The sequence below is a fragment of the Rhinolophus sinicus genome, linkage group LG03, assembly GCF_036562045.2.
Source record: "Rhinolophus sinicus isolate RSC01 linkage group LG03, ASM3656204v1, whole genome shotgun sequence".
NCBI lineage: Eukaryota > Metazoa > Chordata > Mammalia > Chiroptera > Rhinolophidae > Rhinolophus > Rhinolophus sinicus.
Window position 1 is genome coordinate 55,857,929 of NC_133753.1, and position 15,128 is coordinate 55,873,056.

The 15,128-nt window shown below is 46.7% G+C and overlaps 1 protein-coding gene across 1 annotated transcript in view; it reads left to right on the forward strand.

Moving 5' to 3' along the window:
• The first annotated feature begins 585 nt into the window (after positions 1–585).
• GNB5 (G protein subunit beta 5) overlaps positions 586–15,128 on the forward strand; it is a 34,808-nt gene continuing 20,265 nt past the window's right edge. Inside the window, exons 1-3 of the mRNA XM_019747080.2 lie at positions 586–1,017; positions 11,620–11,756; positions 14,384–14,425. Coding sequence (XP_019602639.1) covers positions 906–1,017; positions 11,620–11,756; positions 14,384–14,425 — 291 coding nt within the window. The 5' untranslated portion in view covers positions 586–905. The remainder of the gene's footprint in view (positions 1,018–11,619; positions 11,757–14,383; positions 14,426–15,128) is intronic.

The following is a 15,128-nucleotide window of genomic DNA, read 5'->3' on the forward strand; positions in this document are numbered from 1 at the left end:
AACCCCACAAGGGTAACATTGAGCTGCAAAAATCCAGGTGTCCTTGTCTGCAAGCTGTCAAAACAACTGGTTAACTGTAAGTTCAGAAAACCTATTGTCTGACGCTTTCTTGCTGACTAAATAAATGAGTTGTTGACCCAGCATGTTGTAATAAATCAAAGTTTACAAATTAACTGCATCTACTTTATCCTACATGTAGAGGTCTGAGCAACTACCATGCTAACAGGAAGACGAGCTTTAAAAAAGCTGTTTCTGTTGGTTTTTCTCACACACTTACATCCCTTTTTTCTCTCTCTTTTCCAGCTTCATCTTGGGTAAAAGATGTGTGATCAGACCTTTCTAGTTAATGTATTTGGCTCCTGTGACAAATGTTTCAAGCAAAGGGCTCTGAGACCAGTTTTCAAGAAATCTCAACAGCTCAGCTACTGTTCAATATGTGCAGAAATTGTAAGTGCCACTTTTAAAAAATGTAAGTGGTTGCCCGTCTTAAAATGATGTCTACTGTGAGGGTCCTGTGCCGGATAAGTTGCTATAGAAACCGTTTACACACACAAACATTTTCAGCGCAGCTGGACTGGGTGAGGCAGTACAGCATGGGGGTGGGGTGGGGGGGGGTGAAGTCTGATCTCTGAGTTCCTGGGTTCAAATCCCAGTTCTATTCCTTGGTGGTTGTGTGCCAAGCAGGGGGGCGCCGAGGGGGCGCTGTGCCCGCAGGCGACGCCGGCGGGGAGGTGGGGTCGGCCGCGGCAGCCGGGTTCGCAGCCTCCCGCGTCAGCGCCGGAGGGCGGGGCCGCGCGCGGAGGAGGCTGCGGCTGGAGCTGCGCCTGTGGCCGCCCTGGCCTCCTCCCGCAGCTCACCCGCATCCCGGCTGTCGGCTTCCTTCCCTGCCGCGTCCCCGCGCGAAGATGGCCACGGACGGGCTGCATGAGAACGAGACGTTGGCGTCGCTGAAGAGCGAGGCCGAGAGCCTCAAGGGCAAACTGGAGGAGGAGCGGGCCAAACTGCACGACGTGGAGCGTGAGTGCGGGCCGGGGCGGGGGCTGCGCGCGGGGAGGCGGGCCGAGGAAACGAGACCGGGCTCCGGGATCTGGGGTGCGGGCGGCCTGGGCCCGGGCGGGATGCGGGCCTCGGGCGTCCCGGCTCCAGGTGAGGCACTGGGAGTAGCCCGAGCACCCAGGCGCGCCGGTGTGGGGCAGGAGCTGGGCGGCCCTCGCAGGCTCCCGGCACCTTGCAGGGCCACCTCTGGGCCCGGGCACCTGATGGTAGCAGCCCCTGGACGCTGGCCTCCCAAGGAAGGATCGGGGGCCAGTTACGGTCATCACCTGCCTGGAAGATGCAAACTGATCGAATTCCTGCCATTCCCAGGCGGAGCCGGGTGGAGGGAGGTGTCAGCACAGCGAGCCCTTGTGGGCGCGGCCTAGGATAGACTGTCTTGTTTTTTAATTATTTGGCTTTCTCCATCACTGTTGTGTCTTTTCTCAGTTTTGCTTTTACATGGAACCAGACACTGATTTTAGAGCTCGTTATTCCAATCTGCCCACTCTCCTTGGAGGCTGGATGGGGGAAGGGAAACAGAGGAGCTTACCACATCCAACCATTTAGTTCACTTAAGAATGTTTGAAAAGCTTTTGGATGGATGCGGTGTGGTTAGCATCAAAGAGCAATAGCAGTCTTACGCAAACGTCATTATTGACCACGACCATAATTCAGAACAGGCTCTCTGATATTTTTTTTATGAGTGAGCCATTAACTAGCCAAGTGAAATGACTCTTGGCAGGGTCAGCTCCCCTGTTCTGTGTCCAGTGGTTCATCCTCAGCAGAGGTTGGGCTGGGGGCCAAGCTTGGGGAAGTGGTCTTACCTGCTTACGTTTCAGCTCTAAAGGTGGCAGCTCCCCTTCGCTGAGCAAGGCCTCCTGTTGGTGCCCTCAGGCACACCTTTACATGGTGCTCCTGCCATTCCTATTTGGTACCACCCCCCCTTTAAATTCTATTTGGAAAAGAAAAACAGGGTTCATGCTAGGTCCTTTAGCACCAGATTCCTTTCTTTGAAAATCACTAGCTAGAAGCAGGTGACCTGATTCTAGAGTATGCTGTGCTTTTGGAGGGGCCTTTTTAAAATAGGAAGCACACTAAGCCCCTATGTCATTTAGAAACATGTCCAGCTACAAATAACCATAAACCCCTAATAAAGTAGTTAAGCAAATTGGGAGTTATTTTTCATACATAACAAGAACAAGGGTCGGCGGTCACTGCTTTGGTTCAGCTGCCTTCAGGGACCCACACTTCTGTCTGTCTTCTCCACCACCCTGAGAGCAGTGGCATTTGCCCACGATTATCATATCACTGCCACAGCTCCAAACATCACGTCACCTCTGTATCCAGGGCAGAAAGAAGGTGGAATGTGGGTACCAACCTCTGTTTCTCCTTTTTATCAGGAAAGCAGTTTTTCCCCTAAACCTCATTTCTCCCCAACAAGTTTTTGCTTACACTTCATTGACCAGAACTAGGTCACATGGCTACTGCAAGGGGAGGCTGGGAAAGGGAGGACTGAGCTGAGCATATTGTCATCCCCAAGCAGAGCTGGGTTTCTGTTATCAGGGAAGAAGCAAGAAAAGGAGATTGGGAGGCACAGGACAGAGTCTTCCCCATTTCCCTTTGCAAATTCCTACACTCTGCAGATGGTAACGATGATGCAACGAGTGTGCTTTTAATGCCTCTGAGGTAGGTCTGATTTCTCCATTTTACAGATGAGGAAACTGAGGCACAGAGGTGACAGGGCTTTTGGAAAGACCCCAGTTAATAAGTGGGGGGATCAGGATTCCGGCGCAAGCAGTCAGAACTCCAACCCAACCTCACTTCAGCTTCATGCCTGGTCCAGAGGGGCTCTCCAGAAACTCTCACTCAGTAGTGCCCACTGGGATACTTTTCAGCCTTTTCTGTGCATTTGCAAATTGCCTTAAGGCAGAGAGATAGTCAAGATACAGTTTTTTTCAACAAGGAGTCCCTGTCCTGCCAAGGATGCAGTGCTCTCAAAGGTCACGGCCAACTTTGGACTCACAGTAAGAGGATCTATCCTCACCTGCCTATAAGTCAGAATTTTTTAGTTGAAAAGACCAGAAGTCATGTGGTCATGTTCCCGTCTATGCCCCCGGAAGCTTCCAGACCACTCACTACTCCTATATAAAACCGTGGCTCTTCTGAGGCTCCTGTCATTTGGCTGCCCTCCCTCTTCTCCTCCCCCCCGGGCTGTCTTCTGACCTCCCAGCCAGGCCCCCTCATTTCTTAAGGACTTTAGCACATGGCTTGAGCCTTCCTTTTGACCCTAAGCCCTGGTGTCTTCAGGGTTCACAGGGGTGACCCTCCTAACACACTGGCCCCTCACTCTGACAGCCCCCTGGGATCTTGTTAGCACTCAGAACTGCTCCTCCTCTGACCATAGTCTCTCCCGTTGGAGATCTCCATCATCTAGCATCATTCGGCTCCTCTCTCTTCCAGACTCTCAGCCTCTTTCTATACATGTTCACATTTTGGTGTTGTTTTATAGGCGGCCCTGTGACCCCTACCCCAGTTGGGGAAACCTCTTTAGATCATAAGCTTAACGTGACCAAGTTATCCCAGTTTGCCTGGGACTCAGTAGTAAAGCAGATATTCCTGCATCCTGGAAAACCCCTCAGTCTTGGGCAAACCAGGAGAGTTGGTCAGCCTTCTGTTAGCTCTGACTTGCCCAAATTCTTGGCTTAAAAAAAAAATCAACACGGGGTCAGCCCAGTGGCTCAGGTGGTTGGAGCTCCGTGGTCCTAACTCCGAAGGCTGCTGGTTCGAGTCCCACATGGGCCAGTGGGCTCTCAACCACAAGGTTGCCAGCTCAACTCCTCGAGTCCCACAAGGGATGGTGGGCTCCGCCCCCTGCAACAAAGATTGAACACAGCACCTTGAGCTGAGCTGCCGCTGAGCTTCCTGATGGCTCAGTTGGCTGGAGCGCGTCCTCTCAACCACAAGGCTGCCTGTTCGATTCCTGCAAGGGATGGTGGGCTGTGCCCCCTGCAACTAACAACTGCAACTGGACCTGGAGCTGAGCTGCGCCCTCTACAACTATGATTGAAAGAACAACAACATTGACTTGGAAAAAGTCCTGGAAGTACACACTGTTCCCCAATAAAGTCCTGTTCCCCTTCCCCAGTAAAAAAATCTTAAAAAAAAAAAAATCAACACAACAAAATTATACAACATGATGGAGGAAAAGTGAACTTTCCCCAATTCCAGACGTTCATTTCTTCACCTCCCATCCCTTTGACCCTCAGATGGCATCCATTCTGTGGGGCCCTCATGCCCAAGTCAGACCCTCCTCAGCCAGTATTACATACAGGAAGTGGCTTATGTGGGCGGCCTAAAGGGAAGCCAGCCTCCATCAAACTCCACAGCCCTAGGCCCCATGTCCCCGTCCCTGCCTTTCCCTTATTCCTCCAGAGCTTCCTACCCTGGATGTTTCTCCTTATCCCTTCAGCTTGCCTTCTGCCATTTGTAAGTGCTTCCTTGCTTGAGTCTAAGGCATTTTGGAATCATGAGGTTAAATCTTGTATTAGTTTCCTATTGCTATTGTACACATTTCCACAAACATAGTGGGTTAAAGTAACCTAAATTTATTCAGTTACAGTTCTGGGGGTCAGAAGTCTAAAATGGGCTGCCAGGGCTGCATTCCTCCTGGGGCGCTAGGGGAGAATCCATTCCTTGCCTTTTCAGCTTCTAAAGACCATCTGCATGCCTTGGCTTGTGGCCCCACATCACTCCAACCTGGTTTCTGTCATCGTGTCTCCTTCTTTGACCCCGATCCCCCCTTTTTTAAAATTTATTGGGGTGACAGTTGTTAGTAAAATTACATAGATTTCAGGTGTACAATTCTGTATTACATCATCTATAAATCCCATTGTGTGTTCATCACACAGAGTCAGTTCTCCTTCCATCACCATATATTTGATCCCCCTTACCCTCATCTCCCACTCCCCAACCCCCTTACCCTCTGGTAACCACTAAACTATTGTCTGTATCTATGAGTTTTTGTTTCTCATTTGTTTGTCTTGTTCTTTTGTTGTTTTTGGTTTATATACCACATATCAGTCAAATCGTATTGTTCTCTGCTTTTTCTGTCTGACTTATTTTGCTTGACATCATCCTCTCAAGATCCATCCATCCATGTTGTCACAAATGTTCCTATATCATCTTTTCTTACCGCCGAATAGTATTCCATTGTGTATATATACCACAACTTCTTTATCCATTCATCTATCGAAGGACATTTTGGTTGTTTCCATGTCTTGGCCACCGTAAATAAAGATGCAGTGAACATTGGAGCACACGTGTCTTTATCTCTAAATGTTTTCAGATTTTTTGGGTAGATACCCAGGAGAGGGATTGCTGGGTCATATGGCAATTCTATTCATAATTTTTTCAGGAACCTCCACACTGCCTTCCATAACGGCTGCACCAGTCTGCATTCCCACCAACAGTGTATGAGGGTTCCTTTTTCTCCACAGCCTCTCCAACACTTGTTACTATTTGTCTTGTTGATGGTGGCCATTCTAACTGGGGTGCGGTGATATCTCATTGTGGTTTTTATTTGCATTTCTCTGATGATTAGTGATGTTGAGCATTTTTTCATATGTCTGTTTGCCATTTGTATGTCCTCTTTGGAGAAATGTCTCTTCAGGTCGTCTGCCCATTTTTCAATTGGGTTGTTTGTTGTTTTTGTTGTTGAGTTGCATGAGTTCCTTGTATATTTTGGATATTAGCCCATTACCTGATCCCCCCTTTTATAAGGATCCTGTGGTTCCATTGGGCTCACCTGTAGAATCCAAAATAATCTTTCCATACCAAGATCCTTAGTCACATCTGCAAGCTCCCTTCTACCCCATAAGGTCACATATTCACAGGTTCCAGGGTTTAGGATGTGGACATCTTTGGAGGGCCTATCACACAACCCTTTAAACTAGAGGGGTCACCTGCTTCATCCTCAGTCTTCAGGCACAAAAAGTGTTCTTCTCCTCCCAATAACCCCACCCCCTGTCCTTATGGATGAGAAAGCAGCTGAGATCTAGGGAAGGTTGAGGAGATCTCCCTAAGGTAATGAAGCTGCTCTAAGAGGCAAAGGGGAGTGGGTGCCAGGGTTCAGACTCCTAGTACAGCTTTCCTTCTCACCATGCCAGGCCATCTTTCAGAAAGTTGAGATGTACTAAAAAGGAAAAAAAAAAAAGTAAATCCATGTATGTATATGAAAAGGTGTCAATATTTGGGGGAAAAAACAGCAAAATGCTGGACAGTGTGTATAACATGATCTCATTAGCTTAAACAAGAGATGCTTGTGTATGCATTAAGTTCGTGGCAGGGTACATGAGAAACTGATCTCTAGAGAGGGCCCCAGGGAGTGGGGGAAGTAGAGGTTCTTTTCCCTTTATACCCATGTGTGCATTTACTGCTTTTATAATAAAGAATGAGTACTGGAATGGGAGTCAAGATCAAGACAAAAAGGAGAGAATTCATCTATAAAGAGTCCTTCACTTGAAATGAATCTGAGGAATGACTCAGAAGACAGACTTGCAGCAGAGCAGGACGGACACCAGGTTCATTTCAGCCAATGTGGATGGCAGCCTCACGGGGCTGCTTCACCCAGCTCGCCAGCTCCTCTGGGGCACAGTCTAATATTGTCTAGGAACAAAGCAACTCAGAAGATTTATGTAATTTCTCTAAGTACAACTCCAGATGAAATTTGGGCAAAGCACAGGATTTATCATTGGCTGCTATTCATTTTTCTGTCTGCTCTAAATGTAGCTTTAGTGGAAGGTTTTATTCTCACAGGCTTGTTAACCTAAAAATAAAAAGGTCTTTCAAAGTGAGGCAACAAACATTTATTTGAGATTAATAAGCTTATTTGGGAAGCAGTGATTCAGGCAGAAGCCCAGAGAATGTTCCAGTTAGGAGACAAAGGCAATGGGTATTTATGAGAAAGGGAAAGGGAAGGGGAACAATTACATCAATAGAAGGAAGACATTTCCATTAGTGCAGATAGTACAGCATAGTGGTGTTAATACTAAACAATGTTTTTAATTTTCAGTCTTGTCATTAGTCCAGTAGTTATAAAAACTGCTTTCTTATTATCTCTGCAAACAGTTCTTTGGGGCACAGTGTTGCCTTAGCCCCAGTCCAAAGGTTATTTTGCCCTGTTTTAACATTCCCAAGGTTTGAGACATAAGATGTACAAGGCAGTTCCTCTGGCATAACAGCTCCAGCTCCATTTTAAAGTGGCTCTATTTTGTTTATTTGTTTGTTTTGGACAGGCTTTATGGCTGGAGCCTTGGACGATTCTGATTTGATGGCTTAGGGAGACATCTAGGAAAACCAGATTTCTGGATTCGTCTGAAGCAAATGTGTTGATTCACGCTGCGTGTCGTGATGCTTGCAGAAGTGCGTTTCCCTGCAGAGTAATCCTCTCCGGCTGCTCTTGCACGTGCGGCCTGCAGCCACCAGAGGGAGCAAAAAGCAAACCTGCCTTTCATTGCTTCTCCCCGCACTTTTGCTCTGCGTTCGTAATGCACACAAGCTGGCCAATGCAAATGTTTCTAGAATAATGTCATAATAAACTAATGTCCTCTGTAGCAAATTTAGAAATAGAGAGGAAAACAAGTCATCCATAACCGCACCACCCAGAGGTAGCCACTTTTAATATTATCATGTATTTCATAGCTTATATTTTTGTTTGTGTGTGTATCTGTACACATGCACACTTGGGACGATAGTAGGTATAGAGTTGGAGCCTGTTTAACACAATGGATCGAAGAGCTCCCTGTGTCATTTACAGTTCTTTTTAATGTCACTTTAAAAATTACTGCATGGTATGTCTCATAGTATCCTGTCTTAAATGCTGTACCATAGCTTAACCCTAACTTTTCATTAGGGAATTCAGGTTAGGACTTTCTTTGTGTGGCGAATACATGGTGTTAGGCAATTCAAAATCTCTGACAACCTCAAGCGGGGTAATGTGCTTGTAGATGTTTTCCTTCCATCCACGTGGTAGAGGGTTTGTATATATCCCACCCCATTCTACCTTGGGGTAGAATCAGAACAAGTTTTTTTTAATTAGCTTTGGATAATTGTTCCTCCTTGATTCCTTTGATCTACCAAATAGTGGCCATCAAAAGACTGTATGTTGGTACAACATTTAGAAAGTGATGCAAGATAATTTTTTAAATACTTCTATTTTCCTTAAGACATCTCCCTTGCCTTTGATCTTGTCGTCGGTATTTACAGTAACTTCACAATGTTTATTTTCAGGGAGATCTTAGAGCTTGTCCACGCTCAGGACATTTTTTTTTTTTTCATGGCCTTTCAATGACAGGAAGGACCCTGTAGCGTATTTTCACTTTATGAATTTACGTGGCTTGAATTCTTGTGTATTGACCTGCACACTGTACATTTTAATTTCACGTGTGCACAGGTTATAAAATAAATAGCACAACTCTTCCCTGAAAGTTGAAAGGAAGCCACATCCTGATGAAAAGTTCATCTTTGCTAAAACAAGGATTCTAGATGATTTCCAAGGATCCCTCTAGATGCCTTATCCAACTAGATAATCTCTTCACACCCTGTTTTACAGAGGAGAGCACAGGCTCAGAGGAGACATTTGTTTACCACTAGCTTGCAAGTTGTGTCCTTCCCTCAGGTCTTATTTTCCTTTACTGAGAAGTGACAGAGCCGATGCAGCTCACTGGCCTGCACACTTGCTGTTTGGACCTTGGGGACCAGGGGGTGAGAGGCGTGCTGAGCAGAGACTGTGCCTCTGAGCCCAGCATCCTCCACTGTCCATTCAGCAGCTTGGCTCTGCTCTGTTTCCTGTAATGGAATTCTAGTAAGATTTTCTCTCCAGGAGGAAGTGGAGGAGGGCAGGGTGCTCAGCACTGCTTGTTGAGTCGCTAAGGTCTCTTCTGGCTCTAACTGTCCACCACTTTCCCAGCCAGGACCAGGGCAGGCTTCTTAACTCCTGGAATAGAGTCTCTATCTGACCTCAAGAAGTGTGAGGGCTCCAAGGCTGGGGTGTCTCCTGGACTGAGAAATTTTTATCACTGCATCATTTAACCCTTGATTTTCTAAAGACTTACAGCCACCTGCCCAGAGTTTACCTCTCCCTGGGAGGTGTTTATCTGTTATTAGGGGTCTGAGTGTGCATGTGCATTAGGTCCTTAGCCTCTTGGAGCTTTAGTTTCCTTTTCTGTAGAAATGGGGGTGAAGACTGTATCCTCAGGCTATGTGTAAAGCTCTCAGCCCAGCGCCTGTCACCCAGGAGACTTGCAATAAATAGTCGGTAATGGCAACATGCATGGAAAGCCTTTAAAAATGTGCTTTCCCTTTCACTCAGCAATGCCACAAATTGGAATTTATCTAAGAACTAAAGCATCAGAGCAGGGGATCAGAGCAGCCCTGGAGCAAAGCATCCACCAGTAGGCAGATTTTGGATTATGGTCCGTCCATACAGTGGAATGTTATGCAGTCACTTAAAATGACAGATAGTTACATTTAACATGAAAAGACATCCACAAATACCGGGGGTGCCAAAAAAATGTATACAAGTAGACACTTTGGTCAACGTTGCTCAAACAATAGTTCGCCGTAATCAGAAGTGTCTGGATGCTAGTGGTAACCACTTTGAGCACCTCTTGTAATTGCAGAAGTCAAACGTGACTTGTATTCATCTTTTGTTATCGGTATATATTGAGTATTACAATTTTAATACAGTTTTCCTTTCTTAAAATGTGTATACATTTTTTTGGCACCCTCTGTATATCAAGTGAAAGAAACAGGTCCCCAAAATTGTATGTGGAGGGTAATCTGTTTACACACATATACACGTGTGCATATATGCAGAGCAAAAGTCTGGTAGGATGTACACCAAATGTTCAGAATGGTTGGGCAAAGCAGAACTATAAGTGATCCTGTGTTTCTATTTTCTGATTATTTTCAGTGGATATGCACTTCTATAATTTTATTAAAATAAATCAAGACAAATCCGTCTCCCTCTCCGTAGCCTCCTCTTTCAGTTCTCCCCTTCTCTCCTATCCTAAACACAATCTCTAGTTTTCATGGCCCTTCTGGCCCTTCCATTTCAGAAGCCCTCTCTCTTCCGGGTTATGTTGTCTGATTTTCTAGTCCCGAGCCCCTAGTACTGCAACTCGACATTTTTTATTCCTATCCTGGCAGATAAAGCAACTTCTAGGTGCTTTAATAATTACACATTCTTTGCTTTCCCAGTTAAAGCTCAGGACACCCCCATGGATTGTTGTTTCAGTGTTAATTTTCTGACCGAGGTAATTATACTTGGTTATGTAAGAGAGTTCCTTGGTTTTAGGAAATGCACACTGAAGTGTTTAGAGGAAGAGAGGGAGAGTTGGAAAAGGAGAGGGAAGAAGGAAGGAAGGGTTTCCAGAAGGAATGCTGTTGTCACTGGGCTTCAGTCAGCCCCTCCCACCCCAGACTTCTGAAGTAAGGGAGGTGGGTACGTCCCCAGGTCCCCAGTAAGCTTCGCAGCTCCTGGCTGAAGAAAGGCCCAGCTGAGAGGTTTAGAGGAAGGAGACCTGGACACAGCCTCTACCAGAAAGGGAGTGGCACTCCCCAGGGGGGGAGAAGCCATGTGGTCCCCTGCCCGGTGGGTTTCCTCGCCTGCACGATGAGGGGCCTGGACTACACGGTCTCTGCGGCCCTTCCCACTGCTTCGTGGGAACTTGTCTCCCTCTGAGACTCATCAGTGACAGCCTCTCTATAAGTCCCTCAAAAATTCTTCCTTAGCCTCAGGAAAGAAGCTGTGGCCCCAGCCCTGAGATTGATGTTTGGAACTGCTTCCTGGTCTAGGTATTTTCTGTAGATCATATGTTTAAACTGTTAGGATATTGCATTGATCTCTACCCATACTGTAGGGTTTCAGTAAACCCACGGGTGTCCCGTTTGGTGGTTTGCTCTTTCATTCTGTCCTGCAGCACGTGAATGGGTCTCCTACCATGTCCCAGGCCTATGATAGGCCTCGGAGGGTCAGTTATGAGTCCCAGTACCTGCCATCGAGCGGCGTGGGTGCACAGGATGGCACCTGCCAGGACAATTTGTGTAAAGCCACTTTTCCTTGTGACTGGAAAGTGGTAGGCAAAACAACCACATGCACTAGCTTCGCTCCCAGTTAGTTGCATGAACTTGGATTAGCCAAATCAGCTCGATGAGCCTGAGTCACCTCACTTGTTAAAGGGCGATAGCCATCGCACTCTGCTGCTGTCCTGCCCACCTTGCAGAGCTGTGGTCCTTCCACTGGAGAATTCTATACAGTGTTTTACCAACACGAGATGGTCTTGTGCTTCATCCCTCAACATGCATATATGAAAGTGCTTTGAAAACTGTAGGGTCTTAAACACAAAGAATAACAGTGTTATCTCTACCCTCTACTGAGGTTAAAAGGGAGTGCTGCGAGGGCATGGTGGTAAAGAACAGGAGACTCAACGGTGGCCACAGAAAAAAACCAAGTTTTCCCAGTGCCAGGGTGTGGCTCAGAGCCGGGTCTTGGCAACGGAATTGACCATGGCTTTGTTCTTCCAGTGCACCAGGTGGCAGAGCGGGTGGAAGCTCTGGGGCAGTTTGTCATGAAGACCAGAAGGACCCTCAAAGGCCATGGGAACAAAGTGCTCTGCATGGACTGGTGCAAAGATAAGAGGAGGATCGTGAGCTCATCACAGGTATGTCGCACCTGTTGTGTGATGGTGAGCAGGTTTCTGATTTTATAGTTAAGGGGGATGAGAACTGTCCTTTTCAAAAAATCCTTTCTGATCCACATGACTCTGCTCATTCTCCAAAAGACATGAGTTTAACAAAGTTTAGAATTGTCTTTTATACTGCAGAATTTCACTAATTAGGAAAAATTTGGAATTGGTAATAACTGAAACATTGTAAACTCTATTTGACAAACCATTCTAACGTATTTCTTCCTGAGCATGTTTCACAGTCTTATTTGTGAGTGAAACCATTTTTAAAATAGTGGGTTGTTGGTTTTTTCCCCCCAAATTGAAGGCATAAGTGATTGAGAGTCCACCGTGGCTTCTTTCAAAAGTTTAGCAATTTTTATGCCGTAAAGAACACATTGAAGGTATAGATTTTGTGAAGTATAATTTTTCATTCATTTTGTATAGTTGGCAGTTTATTTTAGGTCTTACATATCAGTTATCTATTGCTGGATAACTTATTATCCCAAATTTTAGCAACTTAAAACAACAAGTATTGATTATCTTACGTGGTTTCTGAGTCAGGGATGCAGAGCCGCTGAGCTGGGTGGTCCCGGCTCAGTCTCTCGTGAGGTTGCAGTAAGTATGTTGGTCAGGGCTGCAGGCATCTGATGGCTTGACTAAAGCCGAGACTCGATTCCAAAATGGCTCCCTCACATAGCCTTTAGCTGGAGGTCTTAGTTCCACACCACACGGACCTTTCCGTGGGCTGCTCAGGACATGGTGGCTAGGTTCCCCAGACCAAGTGATCCAAGAGAGGGAGACAGAGGCAGAAGCCACGCCGTAGATCAGGTCGTAGATCTGGCCTCAGAAGTGACATTCCATCACTTGTGCTGTATTCCATGGTTCATACAGACCAACTCTGATGTCATGATGGAGGGCCCTATACAAGAGTGTGAGTATCAGGAGGGTGGCTACCACGGCTTAGTACTTTTTATGTTTATTTTGATGTTACATGCATTGAACATAAAACCATAAGCTGAAGTCATATACTTTGATGGCCAGTTTGGGCTTCCCCCACCCCTGCCTTCAGCCCAGCTTTTTCAGAGGATAGTTTGGTGGTGTTGTTTTTTTAAATAATGCTTTTAAGTATAAAAACAGTACATATTCTAAATAATCCACAAGCTCTAACATCTATATCAGTGTTGTGTTTGATAGAACAGGTGTTGTTAATCTCCTGTGTGTCACTAATAAATCTAGGATGTTGCATTGTACTTGCTTTTTTTGTGTTTGTATAAAATTTATCACTTTTGTATTTTATCACATTGCAGAAACACTGGAAAAGAGGACCCAGGAAAGGTTTTCACTCCCACCACCCTGTCACAACCATTATTTGTATTGTAGAGCATTTCTTTCTAGACATTTTTTTTTCCAAATGTTCATTTTTACAAAGTGGTTATGGAGATGGACATGTTGCTACCTAGCCTTTTAGACTTTTCTAATCCTTAAAAGTATAATGTATGGTGGATTCTCTGTCCCTCACGTAGAACTCTGATTAGAGAGGGAGGGAGGTGAGGAGGGCTGACGCTCTCCATCCATCTACCTCTGCTGCAGAGAGAAGACCCGTGGGGTGGGGTGTGGGAGGAAGCTGGAAACTGCAGGAAGGCTCTGGAACAGGCGTTGAATGACTCAGAGCAGCCCTGCTCCCTTAAAAGGCAGGAAGCTAATCAGCCTGAGTGCGTGGGCCAGGATTGGGGTGAGGCACAGTCTGTCCAGGTACGTGGGCCCCTGCTGAATAAATCTATGCTCACGGAGGGGACTCCATTTGGTTTTATGAGACTGATTTTCGCCTCTTGGGTGCCTTATTCTCTCCAGAGTGTGCAGTGGGTGGGCAGTGGGGGCAGCCAGGCAGGCAGCCAGGCAGAACAGGGGAGGAGGCCACCAAAGTGAATACTGACGTGGGCCGTGCACTGAGTCAGTACCCCCGCCCAGCAAGCAGGGGCTCCAGACGTGGGAGATCCCAAGACAGGTCTGGAGCCCCTGCTCTGTTCTCTGCTGTTACCTAGTCTACCCCACATGTCATGTTTGGGTGTGTAGTCAGAGAAATCAGACCAGAAGAACCAATGTACTTAGGAATGTTGAAAGACCTGAAAGTGCCAACTCTGACCTTATTTCAGGGCCCCTTAGCCACACACAGCGTGGATATGAAACTCCTCCATCCAATCATGCAAAGCAAGCAGCTGTGTCACTTCAGATAATGGGAACTTGTTCGTGCCTCTAAGTGGCATTGCTCTCCACACCCTCACCACCGCCTCATTCTCCATATTTAGCTCCAAATGCTTGAGTGATTAAAAAAATCAAGTGTGCCGTAGAGGATGTAGATTCATCATCTCTCAGGGTGCCTGGGGGACCCATGTGTTGAAGGACATAGGCTCATCCATCTTCTTTCACCCTCAGCCAGAGCCTGGGGGTCTCAGAACCCACACACCACGTCTGGGCAGGACACTGTGTTGTAGGACCCAGGGCTCGTGTGGATTTATCTCTGGTGGTTTTGTATTACAAATAGATGACCCACAGCCCCAGTGTGGTTACAGTGAAAGTGGACTTGTTGCCAACTCCTGAACTGTTTACTCTTTTCCTTCCAGGATGGGAAGGTGATCGTGTGGGATTCCTTCACAACTAACAAGGTACAGTGGTGTCCCCGGCATGTTGAGGCCCCTCAGAACCCCAGCCTAGTTTAAAGGTAGTCTAGCTCTCCAGCCCTGTCCTCATTCCCTGCCTCTCGGGGAGCCTTCTGGGGCTGGAAACCCCACAAAAGCCCACTGTGTTTGGACAGCTCCACAGCCCACTTGAGCATTCATTTCTCTCTCGAGCTGAAACCCCTCACCCAGTGAAGAGCATGCACAGTCACCACAGAGGGTGCAAAAAAAGGGGGTCGGAAAGGGCGTGGCCTGGAAAACTGGTCACATTCACACATGCAGCTGCATTTATTCTTCTTCTGAGTGATGGTAAGACACTCAAATCCCCAGGTTTCTCTCCCCTGTCTGTCTGTGGCCAGACTCCATAGCACTGTGGACATGAGCAGATGGTGGGCAGGGCAGCCCAGGCTGCAAGGGGATGAACTGCACTTTCCCGGGTGCAGTGGAGTCTGAGCCCCTTGCGCCTCTGGCCTGAGCATCCACATTAGACCTGAATTTAGACTCTTCACTAAAGAGAAAGACGGAAATCTATGTGTAGGTGCACTTGCGTGCCTCCATTGTGGCGACATTTACAGTAACAAGTATTATGTATTAAATACTCATATGGATTCCAATATTTACTTAGAACGTCTTCCTTTTCACTCTATTAAAAAACGAGAACTATATCTGTCTCAGATTGAACGGTGTCCAT